The 14,942-nt window shown below is 50.9% G+C and overlaps 1 protein-coding gene across 9 annotated transcripts in view; it reads left to right on the forward strand.

Annotated features, from left to right (window-relative positions):
* The first annotated feature begins 342 nt into the window (after positions 1-342).
* Positions 343-14,942, forward strand: part of IQCE (IQ motif containing E) — a 39,204-nt gene continuing 24,604 nt past the window's right edge. For 8 of the 9 annotated variants that reach the window (XR_005016460.1, XM_036825686.1, XM_036825692.1 and 5 more), the window contains exons 1-5: positions 343-594; positions 7,362-7,409; positions 8,489-8,534; positions 11,323-11,451; positions 12,988-13,058. Coding sequence is in view for 8 of the 9 variants with exons in the window: in XM_036825686.1 (XP_036681581.1) it covers positions 559-594; positions 7,362-7,409; positions 8,489-8,534; positions 11,323-11,451; positions 12,988-13,058 (330 nt within the window). In the remaining variant the exon portion in view is untranslated. Of the gene's footprint in view, positions 595-7,361; positions 7,410-8,488; positions 8,535-11,322; positions 11,452-11,949; positions 12,085-12,987; positions 13,059-14,942 lie in introns of all 9 variants that reach the window. The other variant, XM_036825695.1, reaches the window with a different exon arrangement.

Below are 14,942 nucleotides of genomic sequence, written 5' to 3' on the forward strand. Positions count from 1 at the left end.
ATTTAAATAAACTTTGCAGCCCAACTCGCCTAAAGATCTTCATGATGCACACTGAATACAGTGACTGCAAACTCTTATTTTTTATTGTCCTGTGGCTACATCAGAACCCTTGAGCCTAAGGTACCGAGATCAGGAAGAAGGTTTTCTGAATGCCAGGCGTTCAGAGCTGGCAGACCGTGGACACCGCAGAAGCCCCTTGTCCCTTTCAACGTTAACCTAATAAATATTAATATCCGGCTCTGGTGACTAGTGCACAGGTTCGCATTGCAGCCTCGGCGGCGGCTGGACTGTTCCAGCTCCGCCCCGATCTCCGCCCTACACTCCGGGCGCGCAGCCTGTTGACCCGCCGGGGCTCCCCGAGCACGCTCACGGTCGGTCCGCCTCGCGGGGCGCCGGCCACATCCGGGGCTCGGGGGCCCGCGCGGTTGCCATGGCAGCGGGGTCGCGGCAGGCGCGCTGGCAGGCCCCGAGGCTGCTGGCAGCCAGGCGGTCGGCGGAGCCCCAGAACCGGACGGCCGTACCCGCAGCGCCTAGGGGCGATCGGGCAGCGCCGCCGCCATGTCCCTGAGCACCGGGGAGCCGGCCTCGGAGACGGTAAGCGCGGAGGGCGGGGAGGTCCCCTGGCTGCCTCCCCTCGCCGGGGCGCAGGCTGGAGGAAGGGGGCGCAGGGCCGGCGACCGCCGGTGACTACTGCCATTATTGTTACCGCATAAGAGCGGGCCTCCGGCCCCCGCCCACGTGCGGCTGGCCGGGCGTCGCCGCCCCTCGCCCAGCCTCCAGCCGCCTCTAGTCCCCCGCTCGTCCTTGCACCGGCCGTCGCTTCCAGGAAGCCCTCCCGGACACTGCGCCCTCGCTGCTCGGCGCCTGCGAAGCCGGGCCTGTGCCGAGCCAGCGACCGCGGCCCGCCCGGTGACAGAGCTCACTGCGCAAGTGTCCGCCCACCCCTTGCCTCCAGGGCGGGGGACTTGGTTTACCTAGTGTTTCTGGCGCGCCAACCATATGCTGGAGACATCATTGTGGATGAATAAACTGCATTCCAGTGGCGTGGGGTGGGGTGGGGGAGAACAAGGTAAAAAACAGATCATGTCCATCAAGTCAGAAAGTGGAAAGTGCGCTGCAGAAAATAAAACAGCCCATGTAACGGAGGTGGTTTGGGGAGGCTGCTTTAGACTGGGTGCCAGGAACAGCCACTCTGAGAAGTTGGAGTGTCCTGATGTCACTGATGAGAAGGAGGCAGTCTGGTAAAGATCAGAGAGCAGTGGGACCAGCAGGTGCAAAGGTCCTGGGGTGGGAAAGTGCAGTGGTTCCAGGGCCTGAAAGAAAGTTGCTGGGATCTCCTCAAGGGCATGGGTGTGGATGGAAGGGAGCCATGGGCCTGACCATGGAGAGCCTTGCAGGCCATGCACGGAGTTTGAATTTATTCGGGCCACAGTGGGAAGCCTTTGGAGGGCTCCAGACAAAGGGAACTTGGCTCACTTTGCTTCCTTCTCCCAGAGATGGCAGTACCCAGCATGGCTGTACAGAGCTCACCCCAAGCAGGGGCTCAGTGCTGCTGCCACTGGAGCTGCTGAAGTGTCCTACTTGTCCCTCAAGGCACCAAGTCCTGCCTCATCTGGAAGGCCTGCCCGTCTACAGTGGCCTCAGTTACTGCTCCTTCAACTTCTCATATTGTGATTATAAACGTTATTCATGCCCAGTAGAGAAAATCAATTACCCATAATCTAACTGCCTACAGAAAACCACAGTTAATGTTTGGTGTATTTCCTTCTGACCATTTTTAATGCATCTTTTTTTTTTCATATGCTTTTTAAAACTTGAGATCATATTTATATTGTTTTGTAACCTTTGCCACTTCATTTATTCCTAGCATCTTCCTGTATCCACACATTTTCAAAAACATGATTTTTAAAATTCTAACTTTATATATATATACATATAACTAAATCACTTCGCTGTACACCTGAAACTAACACAACATTGTAAATCAACTCTACTTCAATTTAAAAAAAAAAAATACATCAAAGACAAATACTGTATCATCTCACTTATATATGGAATGTAAACAGCAAGGATTTACCGTATTGCACAGGGAACTATATTCAATATCTTGTAATAACCTATAATGGAAAAGAATTTGAAAAAATATATGTCTAATATAACTGAATCACTTTACACCTGAAACTAACACAATGCTGTAAATCAACTATACTTCAATTAAGAAAATTTTTTTTTTAAAAACTCTAACGTGGGAATTCCCTGGCGGTCCAGTGGTTAAGACTCCGTGCTTCCACTGCAGGGGGCATGGATTTGATCCCTGGTGGGGGAACTAAGATCTCGCCTGCTGTGTGGCGTGGCCTAAATAAATAAATAAATAAATAATCTCGACAGTTATTCCTCATGCAAAAATGGAAAGATAATATTTTTTTAAAATAAAAATAAAAACGCTAACCTAATAGGATACCCCTATTTTAACTCTCCATTTCCTTGCTTTTCCTCTTTTTTTTTTTAATTTATTTATTTTATTTACATTTATTATTGGCTGCATTGGGTCTTCATTGCTGCGCGCGGGCTTTCTCTAATTGCGGCAAACCGGGGCTACTCTTCCTTGCAGTGCGAGGGCTTCTCATTCCGGTGGCTCCTCTTGTTGCCGAGCTCAGGCTCTAGAGCACAGGCTTCGTAGTTTTGGCGCATGGGCTTAGTTGCTCCGTGGCATGTGGGATCTTCCCAGACCAGGGCTCGAACCCGTGTCCTGTGCATTGGCAGGCAGATTCTTAACCACTGCACCACCAGGGAAGCCTGCTTTTACTCTCTTGTTTTCACGTTTGTGCTGTTAGAAACAATGCTGCTGTAAACGTTCTTGCACATAGCAGCGTTTGTTAAGCCCCTTATACATGCTGGCCTCTGAGGACACAAAGACAAGCTGAGCCCCAGTGCCTTGGTCTCCAGGAACCCAGTCTGTGGAAGAGGCTGGGGCAGGGCTCTTTGGGCATTTAGGAGACTCACCGCCCTTGGCCCAGGCTAACTGGCGATTTCTCTGCTGAGCTTACGTCTGTTCTCAAGCAGACAAGAACCTCTTGTGAACAGGCACTGTCCAGTCTGTCCAGTCCCCCGAGTCCCTTGGAACACAGCCGCCGCTGGGCTTGCTCGTGAACTTCACAGAGCACTTACCGCGGTGCCAGGGAGCCCACTGTGCCGTGGCCGTGAGCAGGCCCCGCTGGCCAGGGCAGAGCCACAAGGGTGAAGTGGAGCCTGGGCGTGGTCCCTGGTGATTTAAGGGCCAACACTTCTAAAAGGGCTCACAGTTTCTAGAGCAAGATAATAAGAGCATTTACAGGGCGTTTACTACTTGTAAGATTCTCTGTTCTCAGCTCTACGGCTCTCCCTGCTCTAGAAGCCTTTGTCCGCCAGGTCCATCATCTGGGCCCTTCAAAAGTAGTTTCTATTGCCTGCTCTTTCCCCCTGTATATTGGTCACACTTTCCTGTTTCTCTGTATGTCTCATAGATTTTTGTTGAAAACTAGACATTTAGATAATATATTACAGCAACTCCTCCCCAGGGGTTGATGTGGTTTGCTCAGTGGTTCGTTTATTTGCCGAGTGACTTGGCTGAGCTAACTGTGTGAAGTCGATGTCCCCGCACCGTGCGGCCTCTGTTCCAGTCTCAGATTTTTTCTTGTTTAAATCTTTTAGCCCAACTACCTAGGGGTTACCCTTGGGTCAGCAGAAGCCACTTGTTGGTCAGAGGTTGTGTTTCACCCCCTGGGCCGGTCAGATTTTTGCCCTTAACCATTGAGTGGTGTGTGTGTGTGTGTGTGTGTGTGTGTGTGTGTGTGTGTGTGTAGGCTGCTGTCACAGTTCAGGGGTTTACATTTTTACCCACGTGCAACGGGGAACTAGCGCATATGGGTTTTCCCTCTCCCATCTCTCCTGAGAGGGCAACCTTGGACGTGCGTGTGGTTCTCTGGACTTCCGGGGATGTCTGTCACTGTACTTTGAAGTTTTCTTTTTTTTAATTTATTTATTTATCTATTTATTTATTTTTGGCTGTGTTGGGTCTTTGTTTCTGTGCGAGGGCCTTCTCTAGTTGCGGCAAGCGGGGGCCACTCTTCATCGCGGTGCGCGGGCCTCTCACTATCGCGGCCTCTCTTGTTGCGGAGCACAGGCTCCAGACGCGCAGGCTCAGTAGCTGTGGCTCACAGGCCTAGTTGCTCCGCGGCATGTGGGATCTTCCCAGACCAGGGCTAGAACCCGTGTCCCCTGCATTAGCAGGCAGATTCTGAACCGCTGCGCCACCAGGGAAGTCCTGTCATTGTACTTTGAAGCCTGGCTTCCTGGGGCCTGCTCTCGGGTCAGGGTAGTTTATCATTCAGCCAGGGTTTGGTCAGCAGTTGGCCGAAGCCCCAGCACCACCAGGGCTCGCGCCCTTTGGTGGATGTGGGTGCAGCGTGGGGACTGTTTCTGAGTCGGCCCAAGCCTGCTCTGACAGCACTCTGGTGCTTGCCAGCGGCCTCCCTGAGCCTCGGGGCTGACTGCGACCTCAGGAGGGCGCTCTGAGCTCTTCACCTTCTGGTTGCTCTGCCAGTGAGCTCTCTGCTTCGTGACCGTGGAGCTGGGGGCCTCGGGATCGCTCCCCACATTGTCTTCGACTTGGCAGTGGAATCAGGGAGGCGTGGAATTCTCCACTCTCTGGTACAAATACAGTCAGTCCCCTCGGCACAGCTGCCGTCCTGCCTCTCCCTTTGGGGAGGACCTCTGGGCCGCTGCACAGTAGGGACAGCGCAGTGTTTCCCCGCGGTGACACTCCTTCTGGGCCTGCCCCCCCCTGCGTGGACCCTCTGCCCTACCAGCACAGGGGCAGTCTTAGCCTGCCGCCTCTGGGGTAGAGCTTACACCCTACTTCTGGGAGCTGGGGGCAGGGGATCCACCACCACCCCTGTTGTGTTGACCGCGCCCGCCTGGAGGAGAGCCCTCTGGAGTCCTTTCTGTCAGATGGAGCCGGGAAGCCGAGGGGTGCCCCTGACTCTCGACGTTCTTCCCTGGATTTAGCAGATTGTTTTGAACGAATTTTTCTCCATAGCTGTGTGCTTTTAGGTCAGTTTCCAGAAACCGCAAAAGACTGATTGTTTCGTGGCTTCTTCTGTTCAATGGTTGTTTGTTGAGGAGAGGGCCTTCCAAGCTCCTCACCCCACCGTTCTGGAAGGTGCCTCCTGGATGAATGCATTCCTTCCCTGCTTTTACCGTATACTAAATCCCCGTTTGTTCCTGCATCTCTTTCTGGACACTGTGTCTTTTTTCCCCAGTGTTTTAATTAGTATATATTTAATGGTTTGAGAATCCTGGTAGGAGAACGTGTCCTCCTTGTCGACGAGGAAGCTGAGATGCAGAGGGGTGAGGGACATGACCAGCATCGCCGCCCTGCAGATTCCTAACTCACGGTGCATGAACGTGATCTCATGCAGGAATGCGTGGCAGCTCAGATCATACTTGGAGAAGGAAGAATGACTCGGCCGTTTAACAGTGCTCTTTTGTTTTTTTTTTAATACTGTATATGGTCTCTTTCATGCTGCTGACTGAAGGGGTGGATCTTGGGCTGTTCTATGATTTCAGATACTTATATTTTGCTTCTTTAGTTCCTTCTGACTGGCAGGATGGAGGGTAGCAGAGTTTGAGGGGGACTGACTAGGGGGGAAAGCGATGGTGTGGGTGAGCCCACCTATGAAGACAGAGACCACTTTGTTTCGTTCACCACACACATAACCTCCTTCCCTCGTAGAAACTGCAGGTCCTTAAAAAGTTTTCAAGACTTTATTCAGAACAGAGAAGAGTGACAAGTATTCACAAAAGAAAGTGTTGCTACTTTTCTGTGCAGTTGTTAACAACTCACCTTCATGCTTGGCGGGCTGTCCTTTGTGATGCCAGGGGACCAAGACTGAGCTTTTGACTGGCTTTCCTGATCTCCTACATCGTATGTATACCAGTTCCCTGCCTTCCCTGCCTCAATTTTGCACATCATTTCCATATACTTGGTTCAATGAAAACTTTATAACTATCGTTTGCTATTTATACCTTAAAATGTCACCTGTTTAATGACATCAAAAAACTAATTCAGTGGCTGATTTTTTAAAGATTCTGTTTGTTTGAAACGCACTACCTTCCCCTCGTCCCCCGAATCCAGTCCCCTTGCACGCTTACGCTGGACTCTCCTTGTTTAAGAGGCGCGTACCGGAAGGGTGCCCCCTGTTACAGCTGCCCCCCGTCCGTGTGATTGTGCAGTCGTACGTTTTTAGTAAAAGTTCAAGCAGCTAGCAGAATTGTTGCTAATGTACCGATAGTTAACCTTGTAGACGATACACGGGCTTTCCAGAATGCAGTCCAGTCCCGCTACAGCCCTACATGGACTCAGCTACACTCCAGACAGCTCGCTGAAACGTAATTACACCGCCACCCGGATACCGCATTATTGGTTCATAATAGGGGCATTCAGTCCTAACTTCAGTATCAGCGGTTTAGGTCAACTGTACAGTATGGTGAAGGGATTTTAGAAATTGTTCTGCTTTCTCTCTTTGTAGGGTTTAAACCTGAGTAAGTGTATTAACACAGACACGTCATTCTCTTGGGAAAGTTCCCTTTTCTCCTTGACATGCTAGTGCTGGTGTTAGTACAGATTTTATTTTACTCCCTGGGCCAGGGCAGATCACTGGAATCAGAAGGTAGGAACCTCTGTACGCCCAAATAACTCGTGTACTGATGGATACGTGAATGACTTTGATTGGTTCTCACCAGGATGCAGTCACAGGTTCCTTGTGCTTTGATACAAAGATGAAATCCTTTTATCAAGAACCGTTCGTTGGGGGAAGGATAAATCAGGAGTATGGGACTAACAGATACACACTACTGTATATAAAATAGATAAACAACAAGGATTTTCTGTGTAGCTCAGGGAACTATATTCAATATCTTGTAATAGCCTATAATGAAAAGATTCTGAAATACGTATATATGTAACTGAATCACTGCTGTACAGCTGAAACTAACACAGTATTGTAAACCAACTATACTTCAATTAAGTTAAAACAAAACAGAAGCGTTTGTCAATTCTGTGGAGGTGGTGTCGCTAGACTGACAGGCCTGGAGCAGCCCTGCCAGCAGAGTTTTGTTCTGTGTCCCCACCTGTGCCTCCGGATGCGACGGGACAGACTGGCCGCTCCTGCTGTGAGTGTCGTGGACGGATGGTCTGAGCTGGATGGGGGCTCTGCGGCCTGGCCGCAGCACAGCCTGGCCCGGCCGCTCCCACTCTGTCAGGGTGACTGTAGAGCCAAGCTGGCGCCTGAAGCTTTCGCTGTTTGCATCTCTTCCTCCAGGGGGATGACAGCCTGTCTGCAATAACCTTCGACTCTGACTCCGAGACGGTGAGTGCAGGGGAGGGGGGGCGTGGCTGCCCGGGTTTCCCCTTCCACGGTACTCACACGCTTACACGCGGCCTCCCCACAAGTGCTGTGTGTAGCGCCCCATCACAAATTCCAAATGCTGCTCCGAGTTTGAAAGGCTCCAAAACTTCAGGTGGATTTGAATAACTTAGATTATGATTTTAAAACTTTTACCCAGAAGTTAGTCGTGAGCTGAGTACTTTTGAGGCTGATGACAAGTTCCTATCCTGCATCTGGGTTTGGCCCGCACTCCCCCCGCCCCCAGCCCCCCAGTCCTGATACGTAACGGGGGCAGGGGGCGGGAGCAGAGCTCCGTGATGCAGTCGGAGGCTGAGGTGTGAGAAAGGAGACCTTGGCAGGTGCTCGCCTCCCAGCAGATAAATTCTAGCCTAACCACAGCACGTAGCCCTGGGGGAAGGCGGCCCCAGCACGTCCCACCGCAGCTCTGGGGACGCCAGGGGCAGCACCCTGGGCCTGTTGTCTGAGGCGCAGGACCTCCGCAGAGCTCAGAGTGTTCCCTCCACGCCACTGAGGGCACGGGCCCAAGATGCTCCCGGGAGGAGGAGGGATCCGGACCAATCTCCAGGGGGAAAGTCAGCCTGCACGGAGCGCTTCAGTATTCCCGCCGGCAGGGAAGTAAGTGGGATTCTCTGTCCGGTGTGAAGCAGATGGGGAAGAAGGCACGGAAGGGGCCCCGGGTTCCAGGCGGGCCACTCCTGCTGCACCTCCCCCTCTGCCTCACTCTCAGGTTTCATCTTGCTGAGCCCCCCCTGCGGACAGTCACGCCCCCGTGCTCCAGGGTGGCCTGGGGACAGCTGGTGGTACCTTCAGGGCGGATTTGAGTCGGCACACCTCCGTCTCTGCTGGACGCAGGCTGGACTGCTGCTTCTGTGTCTGGGGGCGCCTCCCTGTGCCCGGTTCCCTCCTTTGCTTGCACTCTGCTTTGGCCAGTTAATCTACCGCCCCCGCCCATTCTGAACACACCGGTGCTTCCTGGTTGGGACCCTTTGGGCTGCTCGAGAAGGCTCAGCCTACTTTCCATCGTTTGTTCTTTCTTTCAGAAAGCAAAAAGGAAAAGTTTCCACAAACCTCCCCCTACATCACCGAGTAAGTATGACCAGGCCCCCGTCCCTCAAGTTTCCACAGTTTAACTCAGAAAATGGTGGTTGGAAGCCCTCCTTCCCCAGTGTCCTGCGAGGAAGATCAGGAGCGCTTTCTTGTCTGAACCCTTAGGGTCACTGAGGCACGACCCTTCTGCCACTTGGCTCCGTTTCGTGTTGGGACCTCAGGCGCTCACTCCCGGGGTCACCGCCCCCCGCAGGCGTCCCAGTGGGAGGAGGTCCAGCGAGGGCTGAGGTCCTGAGCTCTCACTGTCCCATTGAGCCCCCCTCCTCCCTCCCACACACACCGTGCTTCTCGGCCTTTCATGTTCTCTTTCTCAAGTCGCCATACGCTTCCCAGCGCTGCCAAAGTGAAGAAAACGCAGGATTTATTCCTCGAGACACAAAGCTGTTCATCTGGGTGCTATGCTGAATTTTATGTTTCCCGAGGCCTTTGTGACAAACCAAATCCTAGATTGGCTTCCTTTTGCTGCCCACAAGCCTGTGGCCTTGCCTGACTTATTATCTATGCGTGTATGTACAATATGTGTATGCTTACATTTCTTATATACAAGTATTTGAAACATACTGTCTTATATATGACACACTCAGAGAATACAAGTGAACTTTCATATTAGCTCAGAAACAACATAATCAGAAAGATAAATTCCTGCAAAGAGAAGAAAGCATGTTTTATATTACAAACAAATACAGGCATTAGAAAGAAACCATCTAGCAATTTGAATTTTGGAGGTCCTGGCTCTCCTTCCGCGGAGAAAATTGAGAATTGATATAAAGTGAAAGTATGGGTGTTTGTGTTTTAAACCTTCTCTTTTCAGACCATTTTGTTTCAGTCCTTCTTGTCTAGAAAGTACCTAAGGTAAATGTGAGACATCTCTCATTATTCTTGCTGGAAGTCAAGCATTTCAAGTGTTGAAAATGCTAGTAATCAAATTACTTTTATCTCGATTTCTATAAATGTCAGAATTGTGTTTCACGTAATTTAGGATGGCCAGAACCCCCAAAGCATTAAAACCCCCAAAGAGGTGTGCCGTCACTCAGTGGCTCTGCCCCCGCCCGCCCCCCACCGTGCTCTCCCCCGGCCACACCTGACGCCTGTCCCCGCACCAGTGCTTATCCCAGGCACCTTGCTCATCCAGCATGGACACGGCGACAGGACGCTCTGTGTCCCCTCCCTGGGGCACCCCCAGCCCGCCCTCCTAACACTCCCTTAATAGGTGTGCGCCTGTCTGATTTCCGGGCTGTGACAGCAGGAGTCATGCCTGCCCTGTTCACTTCATAAGTGGTTCTCTTCACTGCCCAGTCCGGGGCCACGTGGGTTTGCAGCTCCCGGCGCGCTCAGATTTTCGGGCCTCACAGCACTCCGAGGAGGGCGGCCAGTTTCCGGTCCTTCCACGCCAACAGGTTTCCACCGCCTGCTGCCTTTTTTCTTCTTCCTTCACAGCTCTATCCATAGGCGTACATGTTTGGGAATTCTTACTATTTATCGATAAATCCCATACATTTAGGAGGGAAATGTCGTTTGTGGGTTTTTTCCAATCACTCATTTACCTTTGTAAATGAGCACTTAAATGCACTTTTAAAGTTTGGAAGGCCTTCCAAATATCCTGGAAGTGGAGCACGGTGGTCCTGGATGAGTGGAAATGCCTCAGGGTCCAATGTGTCTTTACTCCTTCACCCTAAACAATAATGGGAAATTTTCCATAAATTTTGAAGCCATGGAAAAGTCTTAGAAATTTTAAAAATTAAATGTATTAGATTTAGAATCCCAGGACCTTCTACAGATATAAATTTCTTTGGTATTTAAGAAATATAAGCATGTTTTATGAATAGCTTGGTTTTGCATAAGTTTGCATAATCTCCACATTTCACATAATTAGAGGTAAGATTCCAGATTAAAATATAATTTTAAGGGGCTTCCCTGGTGGCGCAGTGGTTGAGAATCTGCCTGCTAATGCAGGGGACACAGGTTCGAGCCCTGGTCTGGGAAGATCCCACATGCCACGGAGCGGCTGGGCCCGTGAGCCACAACTACTGAGCCTGCGCGTCTGGAGCCTGTGCCCCGCAACGGGAGGGGCCGCGATAGTGAAAGGCCCGCGCACCGCGATGAAGAGCGGTCCCCGCACCGCGACGAAGAGTGGCCCCCACTTGCCGCAACTAGAGAAAGCCCTCGCACGAACCGAAGACCCAGCACAGCCAAAAATAAATAAATAAAATTAAATAGCCTACTTTAAAAAAAAAAAAATATATATATATATATATATATAATTTTAAAACCTTTCCATTGTTTTGATGACAAATTCAAAAATGCCCTGGAAAAATATAATTTTTTTCTCATTTCTTCTAGCCGTTTTACATATCAAGTTCTAAATATTATTACTTGCACGCTGTGTATTGACAGCTACATGAAAAAATATTTACAGTGTTAAGTATAAAGGATACAAAGTTGTGTGTTCACTATGACTGCAACTATATAAAAATACAAATGCATCTGAAAAAATTGAATGGGAAATTAAGTACCGTAATATTGGTAGAATTTTAGATTCATATTTTAAAATAAATGTCCCGTTATTTCTCTATAATAAAAAGTAAAAAACAAATGTAAGTATACCTACAAATCATAACTATAGTTTTAATTTTTGTCAGAATGTGTTCATCTGGGGTTGTCATGCCCTTGTGAATATTTTGCTTTATCATTTTTGTCTCTCTGAAGCACCTGTGTTGAGCGGGCATGGATAACTTTGCACCTCTAAAACCACACATTGGCTTTTTAGAGTCGCCTTATCAGTCTAAGCCGAGAAAAGTGGCCTCCTGGAGATCTCTGAGGACAGCGGGGACCGTGCCTCTCGGGAGCCGAATGTCCTTCACGCCCCAGAAGCTGTGGCTGGGAAGCTCAAAGCAAGGTATGTGGTCGCCCGGGAGAAACCCTTCCTGCTCAAGAGAAGCGTCTTAGAAATCTCGGGTGGTGACTCGGCACAGAGCGTTTAATACGACTCATTTGAGCCGCGCTGTTTTTGATCTTCTCAACGACATCGCGCCTCCCGGCTTTCACGCAGCATGTGGTGTGTTTCCTGACGTTTGCCGCCTGGGTCTTGGCTTGTCTGGGCGCCGCGGGCAGTCGTGTGTTGGAGCTGCTCCTGCTGGCTTGAGGAGTTGTGTGAGCTGTCCCACGTCACACCGGCAGCTTGAGGTTGGGTGTGCCGGGGATACGCACACCACGGGAGTGGGCAAGCGCCACACATCAGGGCTTTGTTTATTTTGCGGGCCGGTGGCTGGACGTTTCTCACACACCACTGGTCTCCCTAAGCTGTCTTCAACCCTGAAGACTGATTATTAGAGACAGCGCCTTCCGTTGTCTCTGCTTGTACCTGTCATGTTAAATCCATGCACGTCGAAACCAGGAAGTCTGACCCCAGCCCTGAAATCAGACTTCACCTTGGAGCGTGCATGGACCAACACCCCCAGCAGCACCCCTGACTATTTGACCGAAGCCGAAAGAATGAAGAGGTCAAATCTCAGGTGTTCTGCCAGCCACGGTGAGCACGTTGGTGATGACACGGCCACGACTGAGGGAAAGCAGAGCGGAAGGGCGTGGGGATTGGTGGGTGTGCTCTGACAAAGTGAGACCTGGGGCTCCCTCAGTCGGAGTGTCCTGAGGACAGTGACCCCTGAAAGTCCATCCTGCCCTCCTAGAAAGCGGCTTTCCCGATGTGGACAGAGACATCGTCCCGGGCTTCAGCGGTGCCTAGCTCCCTAGACTTAGAGTTGTATTTAAATTTGTTGTATAAACAGTCTCAGAAATGAAAACTGCAAGGATAATAAAAACCCCAGATCTCACCGAAAAGAATCGGTTGGTTTTCATGTCTTCCTGTCTGGTCTTACCCACGTGCTTCCTCCCTCAGCTTTACTGCTTTTCTTGTCGGCCCTGGCCCCGTGGGAAGCACAGAGGAGCCTTGTCCTGGTGCCAGGGATGGTCACCTTGCCGCACTGCTAGCTGGCAGCGCTGTTTCAGGCTGGTGTGTTTCAGGGTCCTGACCCGTTAGGGATCACATGGAAGCAGAGACCAGTGTACGCTGTACCTACCGTTAGACATCGGACTGGGTGCTGTCATCTGTGTGATGACATGACCACGTTTGTTTTTGTTTGTCTTTTTTATCTGTTTGCTGTTTAAAATCTAAAGACATCACTTCTCCTTTTGACTCCCTCCGTTAATCCTTTTACTATAATTAAGCCCCGTGTTCACATCTTTTAGTTTTCTCTTGTTTTTTCTTTCTATATCAATACCGGTTTTGGTTTCCTTACTTCTGGGGAAAGAAGTAAAAAAAAAAAAAAAAAAAAAAGGATAATTTCATTAACCTCCAGGTTTCCCTTAAGGTATGGCCAAGAATTCCTTCTACTTTGCAGACAGTCTTTTCAGAGGGTTGTGTGTCTCCCTGCAGGTTATGTTCCTGGGACCCCTGTCTACAGAGAGAAGGAGGACATGTATGACGAGATCATTGAGCTGAAGAAGGTAGCGTTTCCCTCTGTTCTCTGTTGACTTTAAGCGGGAAAGCCCTTGGTAACGTGGATGGAAAGTCACACCTGTGCTGGGATGTGTCACGTGGGAAGAATAGGAGCTGTAGAGTGACAGCTGAGTTTACACCCTGGCCCGGTGCCTGAGCAGCGGGGCGACACTGGCTCACAGAGGGCCTCGGGCCCGCTGTGAGAGGAGCCTGGACATCGGTTAGAGCCCGCCGTGCTCTGCTTCTCCAGCCCCCGTGGCAGACGGCACTCGGGGAGGGCTAGATTAACCCCAGTCCCTCTGCGCCCTGAGACTTGGCCTTATGATAGGTCTTTTGGTGTTATTATTATCAATAACTTCCCGTTTGCGTAATTCTTTGGCGTGAAGGGCATTTCACAGGCCTGATCTCAGTTGATGCCCACAAGGGCCCCGAGAGAGAGGTCATAGCCTTGAGATTCAGAGAGGTGAGTAGTCTACCCAAGGTTAACCAGTAGTAGAACCAGGATTTCCATCAAGGTCATCTGCCACCCGTCCCCTAAGGCACAAACTGCACTGCAGTAAATGACGTCATCCTCATCTGCTTCACCGTCACCGCGACACCACACCGGTCTTTAGCAGCCACACGTATTCTTGTGCCGCTGGAGAAGCGACCGGGGTTCCTTCCCTTCCGTCACGTGAGTCTGTTCACAGACCTGCCGTCCCCACCCCACCCCCGCCCCCGCCAGCTGAGCCGCGTCCGGAGGGCTGTGATCAGTCTGGGCAGCAGAGGTTAAGCAGGGCGTTGGCGGCCAGCGTGCCCAGAGCACGTGAGGAGTGTAGAACCCATCTCGCCTGAGGGGCACCGGGCCAGGGTCCCTGGACGGGACCCAGCCTCACCCGGGGAGCTGCACAGCAGTGCAGGGCCCGCCCGATGAGTCAGGACGTCCGTGTCCTGAGACGCGTTAAGCGAATCGGGCGCCGCAGGGAGGGTTGCTGTCTTGGTGAGGGGACCGAACCGCGTGAGCTCCGAGAGCCCTGAACAGTCGCCGCAGCGACATTCTCCGGAGGAAGCTGCCTGGGGCCAGAAACGGGTCTCCGGGTAAAACGATGCTGACTTCACTCAAACTAAATAAGCCGAGGCTTCTCTTCAGAGAGGAGGGAGTCTTATCTTCAAGACTCTGTCGCTCTGGGAGCTGGAGCGTCAGGGTAGTTTTTCTCGGGCGGGTAATGCCTCAGTTTCCTGTTGAAAAATGGGGATAATCATAATACAATTTCACAGGGTTTTGTGAGAATGCAACAAAATAATCCGTGAAGGGGCTTTAGTACAGGGTTTTTAGCTGTGCTAAGCAGGAGAAATAGGCAAAAGTGAGTGCACTTTTCTGGAATCCATATTTCTGGAAGCAGAATTCCCGGTATTGGATTTCTTATCTGTCCCAGCGACCGTACATTAATGACTAATTCACTAAACACTTGCGAGGGCCAGTACCTCTCCTGCCGGCTCTGGCCATGTGGCCGACTCCCCAGGCTTCCCTCAGTGGGACGCACACTTTGAATTGTCTTTCCAGTGCGGGGGGCTGGCTGTGTTCAGACATTTCAGACTCTCTTCCGAGCACTACAAGTCCCCTGAAAGGAGAAGGACTTCTCCGAGATAACTGGCTAATTTGGGTGCAGGCTGGTGCTGGAAGCCGGTTAACCACGGCACCAACTGACCCGTGTGGGCATTTCCAGATGAGGCTTACGAGCGCTGGCTTAACCTTACGCTTTTCAGGCTGTGGGGTTTCCCGGACTAGGGAAAAGCTTTTTCAAGTGAGGCCGTTGAAAACAAACTTTAAAAATAACCCTACCATCACCATTTCATAAAAGAACTATACATGTCCGAAATAATAGGAAGGGCATAATTTCAAAACACAGGAT

The sequence above is a fragment of the Balaenoptera musculus genome, chromosome 15 (assembly GCF_009873245.2).
Source record: "Balaenoptera musculus isolate JJ_BM4_2016_0621 chromosome 15, mBalMus1.pri.v3, whole genome shotgun sequence".
Classification (NCBI taxonomy): Eukaryota; Metazoa; Chordata; class Mammalia; order Artiodactyla; family Balaenopteridae; genus Balaenoptera; species Balaenoptera musculus.